The sequence below is a fragment of the Cebidichthys violaceus genome, unplaced genomic scaffold, assembly GCF_023349555.1.
Source record: "Cebidichthys violaceus isolate CVI_PGR_0920_01 unplaced genomic scaffold, fCebVio1.0.p SCAF_3, whole genome shotgun sequence".
Taxonomy (NCBI): Eukaryota; Metazoa; Chordata; class Actinopteri; order Perciformes; family Stichaeidae; genus Cebidichthys; species Cebidichthys violaceus.
In genome coordinates, this window is record NW_027176483.1 from 8,496,548 (window position 1) to 8,514,119 (window position 17,572).

The following is a 17,572-nucleotide window of genomic DNA, read 5'->3' on the forward strand; positions in this document are numbered from 1 at the left end:
ACATTCACATGTATACAATAACCACGAAGTCACTACAAACACACTTGTTTTTTTTATTAGGGTGCAGACATCCATTCAATATATTAGAAAACCAACATGTGAAGAAAAGCTACATGGAATTTTACTTCAAAGGGGGGTATGATTCAAGACTAATATTTATACACATATAATATACATTACCATGCTCCACTGCAAGAGAGAAATTGACAATGAAAAACTATGAAAATAATATCTTTATCAATGGTAATATTTAAAAACCATCCATAGCATAATAGGCTTTGAGCTGTGGGTAACTTCTCCCTCCACTGACAAGCGAGAGGGTGCTGCTCTGAAATAGGTTTGTCTGTCTGGAGGACGGGCAAAGCGTCGCACGTCTTTTATTGCTTTGCAGAGAGTAAAGTGCTGTGGTCGACTGACCTGGTTCTGCGGTCATTTCTTTAAGAGCATGAAGTGTGTCTGTGGTCACAAAAATAAAAATGTACGTGGGGAAGTGCATAGGTGGAGAGGTAGGTGGGTTCAAACACTTGCATGTGGAGACCAAACAACCCAACAGAGTTCTATGGACTTCCCCGTCAGGACGATGCTGAATGTAAAGACAGAGCCTGAAACGTGTTTAAAAAGAACTACAACAAAACCTTTACTGCTTGACAACACATTAGATTTGAACTGTGAGTAGGGTAAATTTGTGAATTTGTGACGTGAGTGTGTTCACAAAAAAAATAAATACTAAGTGGGAGCTTTAAGGCCAAAGCTGCCTTGTGCGCTCGTGGAATGTGCATGGAGGAAGTATGTGATGCACGCATAGGAATGTGTGTGCACATTAGTGTTCCCCTGATGCACAGTCGTAGTCGATGTGTTGTGTGTTGCACCAGCCGTGGGCATTCTGGCTGTTGTTGCTGCTCATGTTGCTGCTGTGGGAGCCTCTGACCAAAGCCACAGGCCTTCATGCTGCAGGTCTTCCTGTGACAAACGGACTGTAAGGCACACAAAAGCCACTCCAGCTGTTCTCATAGAGGCATCACAATCCAAGTCAAGCTGTGGTGTTCATGTACAGAAGACATTCTGCTGCTTCTCTCCCCCTCTCTCTCTCTCTCTCTCGCTCTCTCTCTCTCTTTGGCACTTGGAGGAATGTGTGGAAGCAGGGAGGGAGGGAGGGATGGATGGATGGATGGATGGAGGGGGAGGGGGGGTTCCCTGCTCTTCGTGTCTCTCTCTCTCTCCCCGTCTATTTGGAGAGTTTGCTGATGACACGGATCAGTGCTCCATTTTCATCTTTAAGACGCTGGTTGTCTGCTCTCAAATCAACCAGAACCTGGTGGTAAAAAAATGATGTTTGCATTAAAACAAAATATAAAACCAGTTTGATGATTTTATTGCTTGTTTTCATGTTACTGGATAATGAGATATTGGATGTTAGTATTGGATAGTTATTATAAGCAGTTTTCATTGTAGACAGTTTGACAATTTATTCATATCAACTTGGGACTACAGATGAAAATAGCCTCTTGGCTAACTCCGGCGCATTTACAGAAATGTTTTTATTAATGTGCACTGTCCCTTATCAAATAAACCAATAATTAAATGCAATACATGTTACTAACAAAGCTGTCACCATAAAGTCTAAAAAGGAGGCCGGACACCTAATTCATGCAAGTGGAAGACAGATCAGTTGGTTAAAAACAAACAGCCTAAAAAGGAGAAGCTAAAAAAGGAAGGTGGCAGAAATAACAGCACAGAATTTTTTTATGTTATTTAGAATAAATCTGTATTAATCCAAATATTTTTTGTATCCTAGAATCTGGGCATGTTAAACATTTTAACAAATAGTTTGAAAATTTTGGAAAATATGTTCATCTGCTTTGTTGCATGTTAGATGAGAAGATCAATACATTTCTGTACAGTAAATATGAAATGAATATGAATATCCAGGTATAACAGATTACTCCCTGTCGTATTGGAGGCCTGCTAAACTATTTTGCCAGGTTGCAACCAGCAGAGACTTTAGTCAGGAGACTGAAGTTACCTTTCTCCCCTTAATTCAAATCTTTATGCTAAACTAAGCTAAGCTAGGCAGCTGCCGGCCAAGTGGTATCAACAGCATATTTCCCAAACTACTGAAATATTCCTTTAAAGAAAAGGACTTTACCTATTCATTCTGTATTACTGGAGACGTCAGACAATTATGAGACAAAATTGTGAGAGCGCAGAGGTCAGATGGGTTCGAGGTAGTTGTTCGGTAGACAAACAGAAACATCCATTAATGTGGAAAACAACCAAATCAATGACATGTAACAAAAAACAATTATCACACCCCCTGAAAACAGGTTGAGAGAAGGTGTACCGTATCAAACATCTCTACAGTGTACCTCCACAACACTGCTGCCTGCACAAGCTAAAGCCAAGCTCATCAAGCAGAAGCGTGCAAAGTGTCTTCGGCCATGATAAACACTTGTCTCCTCACCTTTAGCTCTTCCTCCAGCTCTGCCATTCGCCGCTCCAACATCCTCCGGTCCTGATGCCAGGGAAAGGTGAGGGAGAGTGGGGGGCACAAAGGAGGTGATGTAGAGAGGAAGAAGGACCACAGGAGGTGAGTGAAAACAGGTGAGAAAGTGGTTCAAGTGGGGAGAAGAGAAGAGAGAGCGTCAACAGATAGCAGGGGTGGCAGTCGTGAGGCAGTCAAAGCAACTCAGTAAAGTGCAGATCTCCGCCAGGAATGTCCACAACGACCACTGCTGTGCCGTGTGATTGAAGGACTACAAACCCACAATTAGCTACTACCGGCCTTAACTGGCCTCCAAAATATTACGCAGTCTGCTAGTGGGGAATGCGAGATTAGCTGTGGACAGACGCAGAGGTGCACGCTCACTCATTCACAAACGCACACTCCTGGCGGAGATAACAACAGGTAACACCATCAATAGGGATGCATTACCTTTCTCTCCAGGTCCAGCAAGGCTGAACAGTCAGTGAAGCGCTCCTGTCTCTGTTGGACACAACAAATCAACAACATTAACATCATCACCACAACAGTAGGATGTCCCTTTGCTAATTCATATTTCCAATTAAAGCAGGACACCAACCACTATGTCCTCAGTGACAGGATGATGGGGAAGGGTAAAACATGGTGTAACATTAGCACAAGTAGTCATGAAGTTTCCAAAGTCAGTTCCACAGCATTAGTTCTGTTCACCAACATTAGCTAACTTTAGCCACCATCAACTACTGGTCATACTGGAGCAAGTAATGCTATAGAGGCAGAGCCCCTGAGTGCACAGAGGAAAGCAAAGCTGCATTTTATTGCTAAAGCATCCAACGTTTAATTTGTGAGAGGATGACTAGCTTTCTTTTAAAAGATGTCACACAATACAGATTAAACCAAGATCCAATTCTTGAGCCGAACTAGAATTACTGCCTTATGGTTCATTTCTGTACGGTAAATATGAGTCTTTGAGTCAAAGTTAACATTTGGGCAAAATTTGAAGAAATTCCCTCGATTCCTTCCAGAGATAGTGTTCACAAGAATTGTATGACGTGCGTACGTACACACAACCCAGAAACGTTATAGGACCAAGGCTGTTGGGCACAACAAAAACCAAGGCACAGAGAAAGATACGTTTTGTTTGTTTCCTTCTTCAAAAAAAGTATTTGGGATAAACAAAATAAAGTTTGAGGAGACAGCATGACATGTGATAGCCACCATAACTGAAAAAAGAAACTGGAATTCGAAGAAAAGAAGATGTCGATACTGGTATTTAACAACACTGTTATATAACCTGCTGATTACTGGTTTTACCACTTTATGACTTTGCATGCAGAAGATTACATTAGGCTGGTAGCAGTTATGATTAAGTCTCCAGGAAAGGAATGTAAGTTACTTTTATCCAAAGCGACTTACAATTCAGTATCTATCTACACACCGTAGACGCAGCTACGGGAGCTACGGGGTTGAGAGTCTTGCTCAAGGACACATTGACATGAGATTAGCAGAGCAGGAGGCGGGGATCGAACCGCTGACCCTCTGATTGAAAGGCAGTCCTGCTCTCCACTTAGCCACGGTCAAGGTAAGTCAATGCAATGTCCCCAAAAGTCATGAAAACACAGCTGTGTGTGTGTGTGTGTGTGTGTGTGTGTGTGTGTGTGTGTGTGTGTGTGTGTGTGTGGTCACCTGTGTGGCCTTTTCCAGATCCAACCTGGTCTGACTGATAATCCTCTGGGTGTCCTGCAGTTGAGACTGGAGCTGATTATTTTCTCTGGAGACATCCTCGAACAACTGACACACAAACAAACAGAGTAGTAAATAAGTGGGACAAACACAAAAAACAATTTTTTTTTTTTTTTTTCAGAATTTTCTGCTGACCTTCTTAAAATCCTTGCTGTCAGAGCCTCCTCCCTGGCTGCAGTCATTAAAGGACCTGAGTAGATGAGCAGAAATCAGAGACATCATTGAGACTTTGCTGACAGAATGAAGATAAGAGGGCAAATCAAACAGGCCAAAGGCCAAACTCATACCTGGAACTCAAGTGTTGGTTTGTCTGTAAACAGAGAAGACAAGAAAACAAGTTACATCTTAGGTTACAGTCCACTGAAACCATAAATAACCCCCACCCACCCACACACACACCTGTGGATCCAGCCCACTGCCTGAGAACTCTTCCTCTCCACTGGGATCATTGTCATCACTCTGCAGATGACACAAACAACACAATGTGTTCTTATAAAATACTGAATTCAAGTTACAACATTACTGTTTTGTTTTATTTTCCAGATGAACCGATGTTCACGTTGTTTACCTCCCCGGTCCTCTGTGCCTTCCTTCTGGCCCGAGCTTGTCTCCTCTCCCTGCGCTCCCTAGCCCATCGCTCTGTCTCGCTCTCCCCTGTGCTGGCCTCCACATCTGGAATGAAGCCAGACAGCAGTCGTTTAAGAGCAAATCAAATGTTCCAACAACACCCACGTTGTCAAGCTCTACGTTTTTTTTGCTAGAAAAAGGGAAGTGGTGATGTGTACCTCTCCTGTCAGACGGCTGAGGGCGGGGAGTGCCAGCGGGCTGTGTGAGCCCCAGCAAGTCAGACTTCTGCAGACTGGCAATTCGAGATCTCCAGCTCACTTCCTGTAAACACAGTATCCCCTGCTATGTGATGTCACATGACATTATATAAGAGTAGCCAACGCAGGCCTATAACTCTGATATATGGCTCTCACCCCCTCCTCTCCCTTCTTTGCTTTTGCCTCTTTCTCTTTCTCCTTCTCCTCCTCCTCCTCCTTCTTATCTCTCCCTTTGTTGTCTGTCTTCATCGTCTTCTCTGCCTCCTGCAGATCTGTTAGCGTCACCCCCTTGATTTAAAAAGAGACAGAGAGAGAGAACACCGTCTTATGTACTCGACTGACAAATACAAGTACTTCTGTGAACGTATGAGGTTTGTACCTGAGTGGAGCGGCGGGACTGCCGTGCATGTCTGGAGCGAGCCTTCCTCTGTGCCTCTGCTTCCTCGTCCCGCACTGGCGTCAGATATGACCTACGCAAGTCACACACTTTTAGATTCAACGCAGCACCACAATTTACAAACATGAGCCCTTTGCCATCCACACACACGCACACACAGCCTTGACTCACTTGCGCCTCTGCTTGGCCTCCTGCTCTCCTGTGCTCGTGCTCCGAGAGTTGGAGGAGGTGGTGACTGCAGAGCGATCCTTCTTTTCTGTCTGTTCCTGAGAAAGTCTGATGGAGAGAGGGGTAAGAGGTGACTAATAGATCTTTCAGACAAGGGAGGAAAATGCATGTAAAAATGAAATACCTCTGGGACGAGACACTATTAAGGCGGCTGAGTCCTGTGCTTGCTGAGGTTATGGTGGGGTCATCCAGTCTCTTTCCATAAGATGAGCTGAAACACAAGACAAAGTCCATCGGAAACAAAGACATCTCTCACAGCCCCACACACACACACACACACACACACACACACACACACACACACACACACACACACACGTTAGTATTCACTGCTGGGGGAATAAGCTGTGACACAGCAATAACAAAAAACACACACAAACAGGAGAGCAAACAAATACAAGACAGGCAGTGAGCAGCATGACTGACCTGTGAAGCAAAAAGGGGGTGGAACTAGTGAGATCATTCCCTGATTGACTATGAAGGCGCCGGGTGTAAGAGGAGCTACGACTTAGCCAACTGAGAGAGAGAGAGAGAGAGAGAGAGAGAGAGAGAGAGAGAGAGAGAGAGAGAGAGAGAGAGAGAGAGAGAGAGAGAGAGAGAGAGAGAGAGAGAGAGAGAGAGAGACACACAGAGAGAGAGAGACAGAGACAGATAGAGAGACAAAGGGTGACATGGGGCACATATGCAGTGACTCAGAAACACAGACTTCTGGTTTCACAAGCACAGAGGCATACGAAAGCACCGGCCCACCTGTTGGAGTTGTCAGGGCTGCTGTCTGGAATACTGAAGAGTCTCCGTGTCGGGATGGGCGGTACCCGAGCGAGCCTCGGCTCCTGAGGACAGAGGGGGGGTGGGGGTTCATCAGTTATATTTATGTGACTCAGCGAATGGAAGCTGTGAAAGAAGCCTTTATTTGGAGTCACGTTAGATCTAGAAAACAATAACTGGTTTCATGGGTGTATAAGTCTTTGAATCATGTGAGTAGCTGTGGTGAGTAGCTGTGGTGAGTACCTTGGCGTCGGCCTCAGAGCTGAGGCGGGGGCTGGAGGCAGAGCGGGTCATGCCCAGGACAGTCTCCGGAGGTCTGCTGGGGTCCTGGCTGGTGTCAGACAGTCCAGCTGAGCCCAGAGTCACCGAGCTGCCCGCCTTCCTCAGAGACGTTCTCCAGGAGCCCGGGGCCTCAGGGGCTGGGGGCTTGCCTGGGTCCGGCTACAGAGCCAGCAGAAGTCATCAACTCTATTGTTCAGTATTGTTGTCGTGCAGCTAAAGCATAAACTGGATGTTTTCCTACAATATCTCTGTATATTACCTTTTTCACTTGGCTGGCTGCAGTACTGGTTGGCATGGAGGTAGGAAGCAGGCTGGTGGTGTTGCGTTTGTTGTTCAAGTTGTTAATGATCTCTCTGTTTTTGGCTTTCTCTGCAAAGGTCAGCAATAGATAAAAACCCCAGCTGATTTAACGTCAGTCACTAAATTATCTCTTAAATATGATCAGTAATCACAACCCAAACTCCCTTCCAGATAGAGGCAAGAGCAGCTCCTCTCACCCGACTCTGCGTCGCTCTCCGACTCGCTGTCCTCCTCCGAGCTGGAGCTGCTGGAGGCCTTCCCCTGGCTCTGAGGCTGGCTCGGCCCCGTCTGGCCTTCCTCCTCTTCGTCCTCGGCCGGGCTGCTCTGCAGGGCGGGGGGCGGGTGCTTCTCCCGCTCGTGGAGGCAGATCTTCTCCTTACTGCTCATACGAGAGATAGAAGTCCTGCAGGGGCGGGGCCAAGGTGGGGTGGAACAACAGGTGGCATGCAGGGAGCTGATCAGTGAGGGCAATCATTCCACATGCAGCCAATTAGAGCGAGCATGCGCTGATCAACACGTCAGTGGGTGAAATGGTGGGTCACTTTTCTGTGATGTGCCGTGTGGAGCGCTGCCGTCTTGTCACTAGATCACCATTTAGCTTTATGTAACTTAAACCTACAGCTTTTTTACTTCATTTTCTACAATCTTTCCTCAATGTATGCAAACTTTGCAGCAGCCACACACAGGTGTGTCTCAGCTAGAGTTGCTCCTTCTGTCGTTTAGTTAGCTAATTAGTCGTTTGGTCTTAGTTGGCTAAGATTTCTTAAATCGATTAGTAATTTTTTCAATGTTTCTTTTCATGCTGAATGAGTTATTTCCAAAACACTTATGAGTATATCTCTGGTAAACACAATATAGAAAATGGTGCTTTTTGTCTGTCTATTAAATCACCTAATTGATTAGTCAACAAAATTGAATGCATTTGTCGACTAAGAATTTATATTTCAAGGAAAGCTCTAGTTGCAAGTTACCATATACTGTATATTGCAAAGTATGTGTTTTGCACTAATTAGTGTATTATTTTGGCTTTCAGTGTTCAAGAAATTCACATGTATTGTGCTTAACATTCAAAACTACTGCCAGTATAAAATTAGGTAACTCGATGGCACTGAGCATTGTGTATAAGTGTCTTCATTTGTCATTTAATTTGCTGGTTTAGGCAAAAACAGATCTTACTGTCTTGTAATTTAAATCTTAAAAACAGTTTTGCAACAGATTCTCCAGACAATTCAATGCATAATGATAGATTACATGTACAGTGATGAAGGATTTTATCCATATTGCAAACCTGAAAGAGCTATAAATGCTCATTCAAAATACATTAGTTTATTTATAATTTGATTGTTGTTCTTGTTTTAATCATTTTCCTTTTATTATTTTTCCTTTTATCACTAATCTTTTGTGACGGCAGAGATGCATTAGCCAGAGTCTCTGTGTCTGTTGCAGTGTAGGACAATAGGATCCATTAAAAACATGTTGAATTTTAGGTATTTATATTCTTTTAAAATATATATATATATATATATATATATTTTTTTTATTATTATTATTTTTTTTCCTAAAACTAACAGTGTGTATTCAGTATGACACCGGGACACATTGTGCTACATCTACCCAGTGGATAGCTGCAACACGGTTCAAAGGAATGCTGGGACTGTTAACATCATACCTGCATGCAGACTACTGGTACTGGGATTACTGGGATTCAGCTGAGGAACAGCGTAGCGTGTGCCCACACGCGCACACACACACACACACACACACACACACACAAACACAAACACAAACACATGCCCACACACTGGCACTGACCTGCGTGGACGAACTGGTACCATGGAGATTTGCGGGCTGGTCTCAATAACAGGAGTCTGTTTCTCTTTCTCGCTGCGTAACTGAAGAGAAATATAAACACATATAAACAAAGAGAACATTTGCCGCTGTAAAACTATCAATCATATCAGGTTTATCTAACTTAGTGAGATAGTTGTGGAGCCTCTGGGGAAGGCAGACTCACTGCGTTCTGCTTCTTCTGCAGCTCCTCCAGAGCGTCCGCGAGGTTCTCATCGGCAACATCTAGAGGTGTTTGGCCCTACAAGGACATTCCCAGGGCATCATTAGTCACGCCGCAAATAAAGGCGTCAATTTATACAACAGCTTAAGCAGAGCAAAGGTTGTTAGTCTCGCTCACCACGATGTTGACGGCGCCCATATCGCACATGGCGTCAGCCAGCAGGGAGCACACCTCCTCCTGCCCCCAGTGAGCTCCTGCATGGAGAGGCGTCCATCCATCGATGTCCCTGCTGTCCACATCCACCCCACACTGTAACAGCACCCTGGGGAGAAGATGAGGAACATCCAGGAGGAGAGGCTTTGAATGAAAGCTCTTTTGATTCTGGTGCGATACCACATTTAGGACAAACGCTAACAAGCTTGTCAGTGCTGTGGTGTGTAGACTTAATTCTTACTTCAGGACTTCGATGTATCCTTTGGCAGCAGCGACGTGCAGAGCGGTCGCCTTGGTGTTTGGGTGAGGTGTGAGGGTGCCGCCTCCCGCCAACACCGCCATGGCGTCCTGGAGCATGACCCTCTCCTCCTCCTTCCGGGCCTTGTCCACATCGATCGCTGGGATGCACATGTGGAACGCAGACACACAAATCAGATTTTAGGCTGAAAACCCACGAGTAAACTACGGACAAAAGACTAAATATTCAATTTCAGAATCATTTATCTTACATTTCTCATCTGTGCTTTCAGCTGCACGATGGATCTCTGCAATGTGTGTAGTTGACAGTAATCAAGATATAATCCTGGACCCTCAGTACTTGTGTACTATGTGGTACACAGTGAATCTGTCCTCATTTTCTTTGCCTAGCTTTGTCTTCTCTGAGCACGATGTGTGCTTTGAATGTGACCATTTGTAAAAACAGAGCAGAGCAGGTTTTTGGGCATTTATGGATATGATTTTAAGAGTTATTTCATTCCAAGTACCCTGAGCTCTGTATGAACTCCTAATTTATTCCGCTTAAAGAGAAATGAGCTTAACTGATGCCAGAGCTGTTGAGAACCATCATTCAAACCACACATGGAATAAACAGTAAAGAAATACTGTGAAAACCTCGACTCATCGACTCATCTGGGAAATGACAAATTTTGATGAAAGTTCTCATTTCATTTGGCGTAATTATTAACCATGATGAAAATGTTGCTTCAAAAATGAAAAGACAAATGATTGGCATACTGGCAACAATACAACACAATAAGATATTCAGTTTGCAATGATCAGAACGTGAACAGAAACAAACAGCAACTCCTCACATTAGAGAAGCATGAACCAGCAAATGTTCGGCAAATGTTTTGCTGAAAAAATTAGTTAGTTAAACAATGAATTCTGATGATAACATAAACATGTCACATACTGTAATAAAGATCAAACGCACAGCGATGTCTCAACAGGACAAACAAGATGCAGCGTTGGAAGTGTTGACGTCGGTACGGAGCGGTTCCTCACCTTGTTTCTTGATTTCCCCTTTGAGGAGTCTCTCCATGGCGTCTTCTGTGGCCACGTCCAGAGGAAGCTCTCCTTCACTGTTCACCGCTCCGACATGAGCGCCGTGTTCTATCAGGTACCTTCAAACCATATAAGAAGGGTTAAAAACAGAAACACAGCCAGCAGGCCGTGTGGAGCTGAGATACATATTATATTTCTTAGATGTATACACCAACATCAGCATTGTTTATACAATGTCCTGCAAGATTATACATAATATTCACAAACATAGCATTTTGACTTAACCTCGATGTAGGCCTAATACTTTGGGGTATTTAAAGAATTCACCACCTTTGGTGTTTTTCCTATTTTGTTGCATTACAACCTGGACTTTAATGTGTTTTTTTATATGTATTTTATGTAATGTGCCTAAACAAGATCGTCAACATTGGTTAAGTGAAATAATAAAAATGAAAAATAAAAAGTGGCATACTATATTATTATGTAAGAGCTGGTTCTACAAATTACCTTCAGAAGTCACATAATTAGTGAAATTAAGTCCACCTGTGTGTCACATGATCTCAGTATACACACACACACACACACACACACACACACACACACACACACACACACACACACACACACACACACACACACACACACACCTGTTCTGAAAGACCCCAGAGTCTGCAACACCATGAAGGCCAAGGAGCGTGCCAACAGAACAACTCAGGGTTGGGTTATAAAAAAATATCCTTAAACTTTAAACATCCCACGGCGCACCATTAAATCAATTATTACAAAAACAAAAAGAGAAAGAGAATAGAACACATTTGGAGTTTGGAAAAAGGCATGTTACTTATTTTTCTCTCAAAAATCTTTATTTTTCTGGCCACACTTCCATAACGCCCAAGACAGTGAGGAGTAAAACAGGACTTAAAATGGTCCTTTGGACTTCAGTCTCTGCTGTGGAGCTTTGCAGCTCCTTCAGAGTTATCTGTCTCTTTGATCTCTCTCGTCAACGCCCTCCTTGCCTGCTCTGTGAGTGTCTCTTTACAGGTTTGTTGTGGTGCCATAGTTTCTTTCATTTTGTAATAATGGATTTAGTGGTGCTCCGTGGGATACTCAAGTTTTAGATTTTTTTTTTTTAAATATCCCAACCCTGATCTGTTCTTCTCCACAACTTTGACCCATTTGGAGAGAACCTTGGTCTTCATGGTGCCTCTCTTAGTAGTGTTGCAGACTTTGACAACAAGTTGCTTTTTTACAATTTGTTGTAGGTCCATTACATAAATTCAAGGTTGTAATGCAACTAAAATAAGAAAACACCAAGGGGGGAGAATACTGCAAGTTAAATGGCAGAGATGCATCAGTGTGTGGACGCTCAACACTCACTTAGTGATCTGGATGAAGCCGCAGGAAGCTGCAGCGTGCAGAGGAGTCCAGCCCTCGTTGTCCCCTCTATTCACGTCACTCCCGCTCTCCACCAGGAACTGCACCATCTCAGCATTCTCATCAATGCAGGCCTGCCAGAGGACACACAACCACAGGACGGACTGCTATCAAGTGTTTATTGTTGGTCGTTTATGAGAATCCCCACTACGCATATTCAAAGATACAGAAACCAGACAGCGCAAGTCAGTCAGAGCTTAGACCCACTTCTCCATCTGGGTTTGTTGTGAAAGTCAAAACTGCAGACACTTCCAAAAAAATCTATTGAATGTATCTGAAGCACTGGAGCTAGAGCAATGACTACTGTATACTTGTAGTGACTGTCTGTTAAGTGGGCTGCTCAAAGCCCTCAAGTACTTTCCAAAACAGTCATTTTGTGGCGTGAGTGAAACAGCCGATCTATTTAGCTGAGATCCCGTTGTGATAGAACACAAGTCCCGAGATGAATCCCATGAGAAGCTCATGGGATTATGTTATGATACGCTGGGTTAATTTCAGCTCATACTTATGAGAAAAAAAAATACTTCAAAGAGGGTAGGATCTGCGTATACTGCCTTTTCAAATGAACAGGTTCTTTATACCGCAAAAAAAACTCTGGTTATTAAATCATTCTTTAAAAGAAAATCATAAAACTTGCCGATGGGCTAAGATTATTTTAAGATGATTAAAATACAAACATATTTCAAGAATTTCCTAGAAATAAGAGTTAAAACTAAAACCAGACAGAATGAGGCAGATGTCTGCACTTAGTATCAGAGTAGGTTTATTTGTACAAAAAAAATACCAACAGCGGTATTTTTTTCCCCTTCTTAAAAAAAGATAAGTTCAATTCTTTAATTATTGCTAAAATGAATAAAATGTTTGAAGTGTACATTAGCAACTATCTCTAAACATATAAACATCAGCATAAATTGAAAGAATGTTGAGCCTCCGGTCCATATAAGAAATAGACTACCGCAAAATATTACTGATTACTGCAGGAAATTATGTGAATGCCCAAAACTATTTCCCAGAGCCCAAGGTGATGTAGTCAAATTGCTTATTGTGTCTGAAAAACATCAAAATCCAAAGATATTTAAAGGAAATGATATAAAAACAGCCAGTAGTGCACAGACCGTCCGGCCCTGGAGTCATGTAGCTAACATGGCTGAAAATACTTAGCCAGCAGGTAGCTCTACAGCACAAATCAGCAGGAATTTAGTGTTAAATAACCAAAATATTAGTGATGCTAAGATGAATCTGTAATAGTGCAGACACAGACCTGACTATTCATTTTAGTGGTGAAACAAATCCATGATGTATTCTTATTTTCTCACTGTGATACTCCCTAAACAAGGACCATGTTTCCATGTCCTTATCACTAACAGCTGATGAGATAACATCGCTCATAAAAAGACATTTCAAGACATTACCATCAGAACACTCTGCAGAACGTCACAGCAGCAAGTGTCTGTAATCACACAGGACCGGCTTAAGCCTCCTAAGAGGCTTTGCTTTTGGGCCAATCAACTAATCACAAAGCTGCAACAAGTCTCCACCCTCCTCTCATAATGTAAGATAATTAGCAGTAAGTTGGAAAAAAAACAAAACGTGGTTGTTTTAAGAGTTCGTAGTACAAAGCAGAGCCAGAAGCAGCAGAGGGGGGATCCCTCTGAACAAGTGGGCGCTCCAGGCTGGATGAATGAACAGAGGGCACTTCTCGCACCCTCTGCGCCAAGAAGGGTGTGCGCGCGCGCGCGCACGCACACACACACACACACACACACACACACACACACACACACACACACACACACACACACACACACACACACAGCCTCCCAGCAGACTCCTTCACTGGGTCATCAAGTGACTCATTGTGGAAATCGCCTTTGACAACAGCGGTTTGAAGAATGTTTTCCATTTCTTCATCCGAAAATCCCGAAAGTCTCCACCATGGGGAATTGGCAAAGGGGGGGGGGGGGGAGGAAGGCAGAGAAGAAGAAGAGGAGGAGGGGCGAAGCAGTGAGGAAGACAGAAAGGCTTTGGATGGAGAGGACGGAAACTTTGGAGAGTGTGGGCCTATATTTAATTCTGGTTGTCAGGCAACCAACAAGCAACAGGGGGGAGGAAAGGGATGGAGGGCGAGAGAAGGGACCACACTGGGTGATGGTGGTCCAACATGTGGATCAACCAAAGGAGGGCAGGAACATGCTCACCTCGTCATCTGAACCAGTTATGGGAAAGTAACTTCAACGCGCGCACACACACACACACACACACACACACACACACACACACACACACACACACACACACACACACACACACACACACACACACACGGCTTTAAGGGAAAGCACCAATCATCTCTAAAGTGTGACGTCACTGCGAACACACAGCTGAACCACAGTTTTAGCTCCAGTGGGCAGGAAAATTAGAAGCACAACTTCTTCTTATGTTGCCATGCTTGCCTGGATATCAAAAGTGAAATCCACGTGACTGTGAGTTCAAAATGAAGAGACAAGCGGTGTGTCATGGCATCATAAAAAGCAGAGGAAATACTGCATCAATGAAGGGCTCGTGTGACAGTGATGTTGTCCAGCCTGTTCCTCTGTGTTATTACTGAAGAGGAGGGAGGGACCTGAAGGCTGAGCTGCTTTAACACTGTAGCATGCTGAGAAGAAGAAGAGCAGCCACTGTGGGACACGCAAAAGCAACAAAAGTGAAGGTTAAATCCTCTCTGATTCTGCCATAGATGCCTTGTTAAGAGTGGTAGTCAACAGGCTTCCATTTTGCTTATTCCTTAAGGGAAAAAAACACTAAAGACCTGTTGATCAGATGATGAAAATGACCGAATAGTTACTATTTTACTGAACCTGCCAGTCAGGGCCTATAAGGGCTATACATGATCCCACATGTTTTTAATCTATCTCCACATCTCTATATTGAGAGAGAAAGAAGCCTGTAACTCACTAAACAGAGCAGATGGCCCAGCCTACCAACTGGATAATAAACTCACACACAGGCCAGGAAATGCTGCTGCTGAGACCTATAAACAAATCTAACGTTAGAGAGGATAAAGTGATGAGTTCCGTTAAACGTTAACTGTTACTAATGTTAAAAGAAACGGGAACAATTGGCTTTATTTTTTATGTTAACTCCACGTAAGTTAAGTTAACTTAATGCTTCTTTGCTGCGAGGATAATTAACTGATAAACCGTCGCCGCTACTCGAGCGATAGTTAACTCGTAAACACGTTAAATCCACACAGCCATTAACTGCTCGAGAGTAACGTTAACCGTTCTACCTGATGGAGCGCTGTCAGTCCGTCTATGTTGGCGTGGTTGATGTCGGCTCCCTGCCGGAGTAGCGCCGCCACCTCCTCCCGGTCTCCGGCGGAGCAGGCGGCCATGAACACGGCTCCTTGGGCGAACCGGACTTTCGCCCGCCGCGTCCCGGTGGAACCGCTCAAAGTCTCCCGGGTCTCCCGTCCCGTCTGGTCCGTTTCTGAGCCCAGCCATCGCTGCAACTGATCCTGCCGTCGCTGTTTGGCAGCTTCGGACCGGGAATGGTCAGTGGCCGCCATCTTCCCTGGTCTGTCCCAGACAGATTCAGCTCATGGTACGAGGTAGAAGCGGAGTGCTTTGGTTAGTGTTCAGCCTGACACCGGACTGCGCCCCCTGGTGGAGACACACCAGAAATGAATCCGTGAACTTCTGACTGAGTGGCAGTCTTATGCTGCCTTCAAGGGCGAGTCGGAAATTCCTATATCAGTGGGAGGGACCGTGTATTTTCGTCATAAAACATGGTCTAAATCAATATCAGAATACATATTACAAGTGTCATTTTCCCATGGACTAGGTCATGACTTAGAATAGAATGATGATAGAATCCCTTGCCGGATAAAAAAACCAATCATTAAATTGCAGACAATTAAGCCCAATAAATGATTGATAATAATAGCAGTGTAGTGTATTTAATTTTAGCTCTTTGCTATTTAAGGACCCAATTATTCAATGTATTGCACAACTATATCATTTTAAATTATTTTGAAGGGTGTGTACACAGTTTTTTTCCTATGTTGTATTTACATAATGTGATCACGTGATTTGTGTTTTTTGTGTAGCGCTGCATAACCTTTAGGGACAAAAAGTGTGCACTGATTAGTCTGCGTGAAAACACACACAAACACACACATACACACGCAAAAACATGTAACATGGTAAATTACTTGCTATAATTTATGATCAAGTGCAAATGCTCTATTGACACCAATTAATTCTGTATGTATATTGTATGCCTGGGTGAGAATATGAATAAAGCAGTTTAGCCTATTTTGAGCCTCACAAAATTAGTGACAAATAAAACCTATCTACGCAACATGGACCATGTCGAACGTAAAGATCAGTGTCACCTAAAAAGCCATTTAAACAAATATTTTGTTTTTGTAGTTCACTTGTTTGGTGCCAGGATTCTCTGAGTTGATCAAGGACACACAAACAGCTTTCACAACAGACCGCTGATAAGACGGAGTGTGATGAGTGTTGTTACACTAAAATACTACATGTTACCTCATACAATCTTATATCCTATACTATACTGTAGTATAGGCTATTATACCATATTGTGTTGATATGTTACACTGTATATTTATATCATAATTCTGTATTAATACTGACAAACACAGAGTATCATTACTTACTGATGACTCTGCTTCTATTTATCACACCACTGTCACTTTAACCTTATACTTCATGTCTCTAATTGCTCTTCAATTTCTGTTTATCTGTACTTGTTTTTGTCTTTGTGCTGCTGCTGCTGCAACAACCAAACTGCCCCAGTGGACATCAATAAAGGCTTATCTGATCTAATCTTATGTATTTTTCCAATATCTTTCCAATATTACAATATTCACAAAACCAAAATTGTAATTTATATGGCTTTTGTAGTTGCAGCTTCTCATTTTTCAAAGGAGGATTTTATGAACAAAATAATATCAAATGTAATTAATGTAACAGCAAAATTAATCAGGAACTCATTTCATATAAATATATATTTGTTTACATTCCACAGTTACTCCTTTAGTTACTGACCTGCAGTTGTTTAAAGAGCTGCCATATTCCTGTGATTTACACTCACAAGTTAGGGATCACCTGTGACTATTTGTCATTTAGCTGGGAACATTTGCATCTGGAAGCCTCCCAAGAAGTTCTCCAGCCCTTGAGTCACTGTTTGGTTACAGTTACTGATGTGTACTGTTCCCTGCTCTGTGCGCACTTTTCACCGTAAGTCACAGCTTTTTCTGGGAAAAGTGACCATCATTGTTGTTCAACTAAGTATTCACAGCAATGCAACACAACACCCATAACCTGCAGTTAATGTTAAACAATACCAGTTTATTTAATGATCACATAAATATTTTCCCCTGCAACATTTGGACAATGTGCTAGATTCATCTGGCAATTATTTAATTGAAGTTCAAGGCACAACAGTTATAATTTATCGTAGTACACAGTATAAGAAATAAGGTTTTCATACAGGTAGGTTAATACCTAGGAAACTCAGAAAGTGCAATTCAGATTATATTCTTTGATTATAACAATATAATCTTTTTTTTATTCACTGTT

General features: G+C 43.0%; 1 protein-coding gene across 6 annotated transcripts; it reads right to left on the reverse strand.

Moving 5' to 3' along the window:
• Positions 1–753: 753 nt before the first annotated feature.
• zmp:0000001167 (protein phosphatase 1 regulatory subunit 12A) lies at positions 754–15,594 on the reverse strand. 6 transcript variants are annotated; one of them, XM_068722558.1, is made up of 26 exons: positions 15,253–15,594; positions 11,907–12,037; positions 10,530–10,648; positions 9,487–9,643; positions 9,210–9,354; positions 9,036–9,110; positions 8,834–8,913; positions 7,219–7,424; positions 6,981–7,090; positions 6,683–6,880; positions 6,422–6,504; positions 6,098–6,187; positions 5,796–5,882; positions 5,615–5,719; positions 5,426–5,516; positions 5,203–5,334; positions 5,008–5,110; positions 4,791–4,894; positions 4,622–4,681; positions 4,510–4,532; positions 4,358–4,412; positions 4,166–4,270; positions 2,933–2,983; positions 2,462–2,512; positions 2,147–2,163; positions 1,225–1,312 (listed from the first exon to the last, which is right to left on the reverse strand). In XM_068722558.1, the coding sequence occupies exons 1-25, from the start codon at positions 15,529–15,531 to the stop codon at positions 2,161–2,163; spliced, it is 2,643 nt and encodes an 880-aa protein (XP_068578659.1). In that variant the 5' UTR covers positions 15,532–15,594; the 3' UTR covers positions 1,225–1,312; positions 2,147–2,160. The 6 variants fall into 6 exon arrangements, with proteins under 6 accessions (XP_068578657.1, XP_068578656.1, XP_068578658.1 ...); XM_068722556.1 differs by lacking the exon at positions 2,147–2,163 and having other exon boundaries at positions 754–1,312; positions 7,219–7,400; XM_068722555.1 differs by lacking the exon at positions 2,147–2,163 and having other exon boundaries at positions 754–1,312.
• Positions 15,595–17,572: the final 1,978 nt, after the last annotated feature.

Bases quoted from the DNA above. Each gene is read 5' to 3' on its own strand.
- zmp:0000001167 (XM_068722555.1), bottom strand. From the start codon at position 15,531: ATGGCGGCCACTGACCATTCCCGGTCCGAAGCTGCCAAACAGCGACGG. The intron at 9,644-10,529 runs GTGAGGAACCGC...TGTGCATCCCAG, and splicing joins AGGGGAAATCAAGAAACAAG to CGATCGATGTGGACAAGGCC. The intron at 4,533-4,621 runs GTGTGTGTGTGG...CTCTGTTTACAG, and splicing joins GCAGTGGGCTGGATCCACAG to ACAAACCAACACTTGAGTTC.